At 40.4% G+C, this 9,509-nt stretch overlaps 1 protein-coding gene across 1 annotated transcript in view; it reads right to left on the bottom strand.

Annotated features, from left to right (window-relative positions):
• Nucleotides 1-7,665: 7,665 nt before the first annotated feature.
• LOC114683570 (sulfotransferase 6B1-like) overlaps nucleotides 7,666-9,509 on the bottom strand; it is a 25,023-nt gene continuing 23,179 nt past the window's right edge. Inside the window, 1 exon segment of the mRNA XM_037198006.1 lies at nucleotides 7,666-7,837. Coding sequence (XP_037053901.1) covers nucleotides 7,666-7,837 — 172 coding nt within the window.

The raw sequence follows: 9,509 nt of genomic DNA, 5'->3' as shown, positions 1-9,509 counted from the left end.
TTTTTTTGTTTTTGTTTTTGTTTTTATTACTGTTGTGACAGGGCCTCTCTATATAGCTCTGGTTGACCTGGAACCCTGCAACTCTCTGTAAACCAGGTTGGCCTTGTATGCCGAGAAATCCTCTGTTTCGGCCTCCTGAATTCTGGAATTAAAGGACAGATGTGCACCACCATGTGCAGCTTGTAATCTCTCTTTTTAAAACAGATATTTTTTAAATTTATATACGTGTATGTCTGTGTGTCTGCATGCATGTGTATACAAGAGCATGCAGGTGCCCAAGGAAGTCAGAAGAGGGAGCTAGATCCCACTGGAGCTGGAGTTACGGGTGGTACCTATGTAGTTGTGGGGAACCTAACCCCAATGCCCTGGAAGAGCAGCAAGCATTCTCAACCGATGAGACACCTCCCCGGCCCTATGACTGCCTTTTTAATCATGAGTTTTATCTCTAATTGTGTAACTCATTAGTAGAATTCTCTTTATGTTCTTGTGTTTCTGCCATACTGTGTTTCATTGGTCAAGGGGTTTTAAGTTAATGTAAAGTTTGGAACTTTTTTTAGCTATAGCCTCTTCAAGTACGTCTGTTCTCTCCCTGTTCCTGTCCATATTTACACACTCCTTTGGGATCTCCACTCCCACACGCAGTCATTTCTTTAAAGTTTTCCTGTGGGTTATGGGGTGCTGGTTGCTATTTGGTTTTGTTGTTGTTATTGTTATTATTGGTTTTTGTCTCTTTTACTTTCTTTTATTTCTCTCCAAGTTTACCACCCTTTTCTTTTGTAGTATTTAATCTGTTCCTAGTCTCATTAATGTTTTTTTTTTTGTCATCTCAGACATTCCTTTACATGATTGGTTTAGATCCTTCTCATGCCATCATCTCTTTCTCTGTATGTTTATATATTTTCTTCTGCCTTCTTAGATACATGGGATCTAGTTATAAGAACTGTTTATCCTCATCTGCTCACGTATCAATAGTGTCTTTTTCTATTGATAGTTTTTCCTCCTTATTACGGATTGAATATGCCTATTCCTATGCATTCCTAAGAATTTTAATAAATAATAGACATAGTAAAATTTAATGCTGGGAATTGATTTTGTACTTCTTTAAGTAGTCTTCATCCTTGGTTGATTAAGATGGAAACATTTGGATCCTTTGGAGAACTGCTTTTAACTTTGGCTAGTCATTAGGAGCGCAGGCAGCCATCCAGGACTGATTTGAACCATCACTGGGCCAATGAATGCTTTCTTCAACATCCTAACTCCGCCTTTGTATTTGGAGGTTTTCCCACTGGCTGGCAGAAACGTGAAATATTCCGGCTCCACCAATATCTCAGGACTTGTTCTTCCTGCTCCATCTTCAGAGTTCTTTCTCTTGCTTTGAGCGGTGTCTTTTTATGTGTTGTTGGTCAGTACTCAGCTAAACCCTTGCAGGAAAAAAAAAAAGAAAAGAAAAAGAAAAAATCCTTGCTGATTTCCATGAAGCTTTCTCTTCTCCCAAAGTTTCTTTTGCAAATCTGACCATGTTTCCATGTGCTCACCTCTGTCTTTACACTTTGGGAGACCATTTGGCTCTGTGCAGAATCCCCTAACTGCACGATCTCCTAGACAGTTTCAATACAGTCACCTAGGGAAAGCATCCGGTTCATTTCATGTCATTTGGTTTTTTGTTGTTGTTGTTTTTCCTATCGCTTCCCTATGCTTATCTTCTAGAATTTAAGCATCATTTCTGGACAGCTTTTTCAAGATGAGATGATAAATCCAGTTACATCCTGACTGGAACTTTTCTATGCTGCATGACAAACGGAAGTATAAATAAAGCATTTCTGGGACACGCTGAAGGGCAATTGTTATCTCAGGGGAAAGGAGTTATGCCATTGTTTGAGATGCGTTATGAACTATTTGCTTTTTTCATGAAAAACCACTTTCTAATTGAAAGAACAATGGCCGATAAATTAGGAGTACTCACACTTGGGCATTTGGCAGGCATTTGTTTTAAAACGAACAAAGGGCACCTCTACCCCCAGGACAATGACTGACAGTATCTGTTGCCAATGATAACATTGGATTTTGCAAGCAAAACTGCGATATGGAGAGCTTTTTCTTCTGTTTCTGCCACCCTAACCTCCATAGTTTTCTTTTTTTTCACAGCAACTTTTCCCTGATGAAATCAGTGGTGTTTTTTTTTAAAGCATAACTATAATATGAAATGCTCAACCTTTGCAATGCTTGTATAATTCAGAGAATCAATCAATATTTAGCAGATTCCCAGTCAACATGTTATAAAGTCACAAAGAAAAGATACATTCAAAGCAAATGAGACCAGGAGGGTTTACCTTTAATGGAGTAAAGACGTTTATCCATTTGGTTTGAGAGTCTAAACCAACTGACTTTTAGGCCATATTTGTCATATTTCAGTTGAATAATGAAAATTTTTAACAGTTATCTGAAAGTTCTATTAAAATTTTTCCCTCTTCTCACTATTGTGTGTGGAGCCAAGTTTTCTTTATCTACTTCAACCAATAATAGGTTGAATGTAAATACCAGAATCTAGCTGACTTCTAAGAAGTCAGACATTACAGATTTTTTTTTATAAAAACATATTCAACAATGTCAGTGCTCTTATGAAAATCTTTTTGTTTTGGAAATGTAGAGGGGTTTTTTTTTTCATAAAAAGTGCTATGTAACATGTAATGCTTTCATTATCTTTAATAAATCCATAACATTTATAAAGTACTTGTTTCACTTTTTGATACAACTATTGACGGACATAATGCACATAAATAGAAGCTACTTGTGGTCCTCCACAATTGTTATTAATGTGAGGGCTCTTGAGACCAAAATATTTAAGAATCATTGTTCTCAGAGCTATTTTACTTCAGAGAGATTATAAATTAAGCCAACCGTTCTAACTGTACGTACACATTAGAGTGGTTTCTTGTGTGTGTCTTGGCATGGGCTTGTCTAAAAGCTCCCCAGGTGATTCGAAGTGCAGCCAGGACTTAGAAGCGCTGGCATTGAGCACATGCTTGAGAAAGACATTAGCAGAAATCCTATCACATTAATATTAACATTAGAAATCATGGCACATGGTAGTTATTCAATAAGGCCCTGATGGTAAAAGTAAAATGATTGGGAATGGGCCATTCATAGACAAACTATGAAAGGAGCAATTTAGACTTGAAATTCCTGAGACACTGGGACTCTGCATTCCCTACTTTTTGGTGGATCCTGCTCAAACCTGAAACTAAGGTATGCCTCCCTTTGTTTCTTAATAGTCATGGAGAATTAAAGAAGCCTACATCATATCTCTGCCCAAATCTGTCCGCCATGGTTTTCAATCATGAAAGGGAAATTAAAATATTTCCTCCTACAGTCCAGTCAATTTCTTGCAATTTCTCTGAAACCTTATCTTAAGAATCCAGGTTTCATGTAAACCTTCCCAATGCCATTTGCAAAATCAGAGATCGGGCCAAGATGGAGACTGAAGGCGGGAAAACAGACTCTTCTCTGCTTTCCTGATCTCCTCTCTCCAATCTCTTAGAACAACATTCACTCCTCTCTCAAAGAAGGGGAGAGTCCGACCCCAGAATCCTCCATTCCTTTCGTTTCTGTTTGGAGACAGGGTCTCACCATGCAGCCCGGCTAACTGACCTGGAACCTGCAAGACAGGCCGGGCTAGCCTCAGACTCCCATTGGCCAGTCTCTGCTTCCTGAGTTCTGGGACTAAAGGCATGTACCAGCATGCCTGACTTCACAGACACTAATCTTGCATTTCCAACAAACTTCCCTGCATCCTTTCATAACTGCTGCTTTTTTTTTTTTTTTTAGTTAAATTTTCTCTGAGGGTTCTGAAAACTAAAAAATGTTCAAGATTCAAAGAAATTCATCTCTAATAAGGAATTTTTCTATACCCGAAGAAACGAGAGTAAAGAGAACAAAGAACTAAAGAGAAACTCAAACCTATTTCTCACAGAACAGACAGCTCGGAATTGCACATTGTCAAGATTATCAAGTAAAGTTATCATCAAGTGGTTGTCATGGGAGGAGTTCATCATACAGTGTTTTTACATATCTGGTGCATGTATGTATGTTCACAAGTACACATATGTTGACTTGTAATTTTAAAAATATGCTATATTTTTTTTTTGGCATCTTGCAAGAACAACAGGATGGCAAAGCACCAATTTCTACCACATGTTGAAGATAATACATGGAAGACATGGAGGTTGTATTGTAAGAACTTACCTCTAGCCAGAATGGTGTACACATCTGTAATCCCAGAGGTGAGAGGATGCCGTAAGTTCAAGGCCAACTTGGGCTACCTAAAAAGTTCTAGGCCGGCCAGATCTGTAAAATAAAACTTCCATTCAGTTTTATGATATAAATTGAAAGTATGGCTGGGCGGTGGTGGCATATGCCTTTAATCCCAGCACTCAGGAGCAGAGCCAGGCAGATCTCTATGAGTTCGAGGCCAGCCTAGCCTACAGAGCGAGATCCAGGACAGGCACCAAAACTACACAGAGAACCCCTGTCTCAAAATAAATAAATAAATACATAAAACCCAGAAACCCAGAGCATGGCAAGGGCCCCATCTTGCCCTTACATATCAATTATTACACCTCTTTCTCTTGAGAACTCACCAGGGACCCCTAAGAATGATATTGGGATTTGGGGTTTGGTGGTGTAGTCCAACTTGCCCAACATGTGCAGGCCTTGTGTTGGATCTCCAGCATCGCACACAAAACAAAAACGAAGCAAGAAACTCACCCAAGACTACAGCAGTTCCTTCCCAAGCTACTGCCCCCACCAACGCTAATCACCTTGAACTTGCCCCTTCCTTAAAGGTCCACCCCCCTCTCCTGCCGTCACACTGACAGCAGATCTTCAACACATGAGTCCTTGTGGGGACAAATGACATTCTAAACAAAGCCACCCTGCAGGCAGCTGTCGCTCCAAACGAGAAAACTTAAAGTCATTCAAATACAATCTTCAATTTGTTAAATTAAGCCTTGACTGCCAGACATCTTTGAAATGGTTTTATTTCCAGGTTTTCAGCAGGGTTTGTTTTGTGTTGTCTTGACTCTTTTGATCAAGTATCTATTAACATCAGTTAGAAGAGGGTTACAAAATATTTTTTCAGTTCATATCAAAATATAACTTAATCAAGTCAGGGCTGAGGCTTTCAGTTCTCTTCTGCTTTGGAACGGTTTGTGAATTTTCAAAGGAATTATACTCCATTTGTCTATGTTGTAACACTATGAAATTATGAAGTTTTTCTACTGATCAGAGTACAAAGAATATAATGAGTCTTCACTGAAAAAAATGCTCTCTTAATCTTATTTTGTTGGAATAATTTTAACTGTGATTAATTATCCCCTTCTAACTTTTCAAAGAACAATCTTTCCTTGAGTAATTTTCAAGGTATATGTAGGAAAGCAGAAAAAGATTTATTCCATATGGTTACATTGGGAAGAGTCCTAATGAGTCCCCTTACCCGCCATCCCCCAACATACACAGTTCTTCAAGGGTCCTCTAGTGAGTTTAAGTTTAAACAGAAGGCCAAGGGTTTGTGTATCTGGCAGTCCTGGTCAATGTGTGTTCTTGTTCACTATTAACCCATCATCCCTGTCTGGGATTCGGTCTCATCATGTAATGTGGTCTGACAGCTTGTTAGAACTCTGGAAATCTCTTTCCAGAGACAAGATACTCCTCTGCTGGTACCTTTTCCTTTCTCATCACAAGATTCCCAGGGAACTTCCAGTTCTTTGGATCCATTGTTTTAAGTGTCTCTTTAGAATACCTTCATTTCTTCTGGGGCTGTTATAATCCCCCACTTTCTGTTTTAGCGACTTAATCTTGATGTGGAGGATGTCTATGTCTGAAAGAAATACAATAAATAGAATACAAAGAGGGACCAATGTGAACCCTTTAGTTAATGCCCGACAGCCTTGCCTAAGAACTGTATTTTCATGACGGTTCTGGGCTTTGAGTTACTTTGGAAGAGCTGACACTTGCCATGTCTTGTTGGTTTGATACAGGATCCCATTAGGAAACCTAGACTGGCCTCAAACTTCACATCCTCCTGTTTCAGCTTCCCAAGTGCATGGATTTCAGGCAAGCACTCCCATGCCCAGCATGACGTCTAGCTCTGACAACTTCTCCTATGTCTATGAACAACATTTTCTGATGACTCTGCTGATTGGCCATCTGCTGGTTTGTCCTCCGTGGACCCATGATGACAGAAAGATTTGTCCTGGTTGGTCGGATTTGATCCCACATTGGTGTGTGTGTGTGTGTGTGTGTGTGTGTGTGTGTGTGTGTGTAAGCAACAGATGTCAAGAAGTTAGTGCTGACAGACCATTTAATCCCAATTTAAGCAACTTTATAGACATGGCTCTTAGGCCAAACATATTCTAACTATGCCCTATTTCTCCTCTAGGTAATGTCCTAGCATTTCAGAAATGTGTTCAGGTACCTTTCTCAGAAGCGGTACTTCAAGGGTCAGACCTTGAGAACTCCAAACCAAAGTCCAGACTCATTCTCTGTTTCCCAAGTAGAGATCAAAACACCTGAGTTGAAGTGTTAAGACAGGAAAACGTCCCTGGAATAAAATGACTGCAGCAGCTCCTGGAACTTCCATCTTTCCTGTCTACCCATGGTCTGCTCACTGTTGAGTGCACACTCCCTTCCCCTCCCCCCCCCAAAAAAATGTATCTTTGCTCCTTCATGGTCATCATATTGTTATCATGCTGGCTAGTTTTGTGTCAACTTGACACAAGCTGAAGTCATCTGAGAGGAAGGAACCGCAGTTGAGAAACTGACTCCCACAGTTGAGAAATTGACCCCATAAATCAGGCTGTAAGCAAGCCTGTAGGGCATTCCCTTCAGGAGTGATTAATGTGGGAGGGCCCAGCCTACTGTAGGTAGGGTCATTCTTGGGAGGGAGGTCCTAGGTTCCATAAGAAAACAGGCTGAGCAAGCCATGAGGAGCAAGCCAGTAAGTAGCACCTCTCCGTGGCCTCTGCATCAGCTCCTGCTTCCAGATTCCTGCCCTGCTTGAGTTCCTGCCTAATTGCTTTCAGTAAAGAACTGTATGCAAGTGTGAATGAAACAAACCCTTTCCTCCTCAAGTTGCTTTTGATTATGTGTAACAGCCATGGTGACCCTAAGTCAGTCAGAAATTGCTACCAGGAGTAGATGGATTGCTGTGAAAACCTAAACACGTTGCTTTGAGAAGGACTGTGGAAGGAAGGACATCTAAACTTTGGGCTAGAAAAGCCATTGAGTGTTAAGAGCTCAGTGGGCTGTTCTGTAGGAGCTTGGAAAATAACGATGTTGAGAACAACGCAGACCATAGAGGCCTTGCCTGTGAAGTTTTGGAGGGAAGTTTGAGAGTCTGTTGAAGACTCTATCAGGCCTTTGCCATTTTAAATTAAGAATCTGCAGTTGTTCTGGGTAGCTGGGGCTGAAGAACTGGCTGTGATTAAGAAGAGATCAGGATCACTGACATGAAACCTTTGCTTAACTAGGACAATTGATGTTGGTTAGCTAGGGTTGGGAAATTCATGGTAAGAAGAGACCAGCACCCTTGAGGTGAAATCTTCTGGGAAGTATTTCCTCCAGGGCAGCACACAGAAGCTGGGTGCCAGAGGGGCCCAGGTTGTACCTTTATTGGCAGCCAAACTTGATTTGTGTAAGAATCTCCCAGGTGGTTCTAGTTTTGAAGGACGAAGAGGTCATGAGACCAGATGAGAGACCGGGAGAGGGTGAAGCTACAGCCTCAGTAGCAGTTGAAGCCCCGGCATTGAAGGCGTCGTCATGGAGAGATGAGGCTTGGCACCTTGAAGAGCACCCAGGAGAGGCTACTGGTAAAAGTACAGTCCAGTTGCTGCAGAAAACTAGGATTTTAGAGATGCCAATACCGTGAAACTATGGCCAAGGACAGCAGAAGTCATGGAGTAGAAGAGGCCTGAGCCTGAGAGACAGACCATCTGTGCTGTGGCAAACCCTTTGGAGGAGTCCAGAAGACTGTAAGTGAATTCCAGACAGTGGACAGCGAGTTATTTATACCATTGGAGTTGGTTTTGCTCTGTTCAGATTGTAATTGTGACCGGGTTCTTCCCTCTTGGAATAAGGAAGTATTTATTTTGATTTTACAGGAGTCCACAGTTGAGAGACAACTTTTAAAAAGATTTTGAAGTTTTAAAGAAATTTTGGAGTTTTAAAGTGACTGAATTTTTAAAGTGTTTGAGCTTTTAATATGTTTTCATTGTGATATATATTAATATGAGCTCTTGGGACAAACAAAAAGAGAAAAATTATTGTCAAATAGTGCTGCACTGGTGTTTCCAGCTGAAGAGGGGTGAGTTATCGAATGCTGGGGGTCACATCAGGTGCCGAGTGAGTTCTGACCTCTCATCTTCGATAAACAATTAAAAGAGCCAAACTAAAAATGGAAAGGAGAAGGAGGTTTTACTCAAGGTGGCCCCACTGGGAAGAGGAACAGAAAGATCAAGGGACACTCCCTTCCCTTGTCGCCCCGTACCCACATGTCCTTCTTCAAGGAATATATATTTTTTTAAAAGCTTGTATTTAAGACGCAGGTTAAGTCTAGAAGTCTCCGATGAAAGAGGAAGAAATACTCGAAGATCACTTCCAAGAGGGCCCCAAAATAGAATCCTGAAAAAGTAAATAGCTGCTAAGAGTGTGGCTAGTTGTATAACAAATGCTTAGCATGGAACCCTGCATTCAATCCCAGAACAACACAAACCAATTAAAACGACACAAAGTCACAGAAATAGCAATAGTCTTTAAAAATAACCTTGGTTGGTACCATATACAGCTATTACTACCAATACTAACAGGAAGTTGCAACATAACAACACAACTCAAATTCTGCCTTTAAGCCACATATATTCACAGATATACTATGTATTTAATTTTGTCTAGACTTTGGTTTAAATTTAGACTAACCGTGCGATTTCGTCTTATTTATGTATCTATGAACATGAGTAAAGGATTTTGAGTGTGTTTGTAATTCAAAAAAAATTATGATCACAACCTATGCTATTTTAGAAGTCTATAGCAGTTATACTACATGATTCATTTTATAAATTAGACGAACTAATCCATTTTCAGTTTTAATGTTTGAAAAAGCATTTCCACAGAGCTGGTCATCAGCCAGAGTATACCTAAATTTCTGCCCCTACCGAAAAAGAAGCTTAAATTCCAGGATACAATTTTAGCAAGACTAATCCCCTTCTGTCACGGCCAAGGCTTGGTCTTTTAGCTTGCCACTTAATAAGTTAGATACCTATTACAGAGAACATTATAGCTTCAACTCAGAGATCTGGACAAAGCAAAATAATTTGAATAGCCAGCCCTTGGGAGGCAGCGCAAGTGGATCTCTGTGAGTTCCAGACCAGCCTGGTTACATAGTGAGTTCTAAGACAGCCAGAGATACATAGTAAGATCCTATCTTTAAAAAAAAAAAAAAGCCAGGCGGTGCACAC

This window comes from Peromyscus leucopus, chromosome 22, assembly GCF_004664715.2.
Source record: "Peromyscus leucopus breed LL Stock chromosome 22, UCI_PerLeu_2.1, whole genome shotgun sequence".
Lineage (NCBI taxonomy): Eukaryota > Metazoa > Chordata > Mammalia > Rodentia > Cricetidae > Peromyscus > Peromyscus leucopus.
The sequence above is the reverse complement of the archived record's forward strand: the minus strand, read 5'-3'. Positions and strand labels throughout refer to the sequence as shown.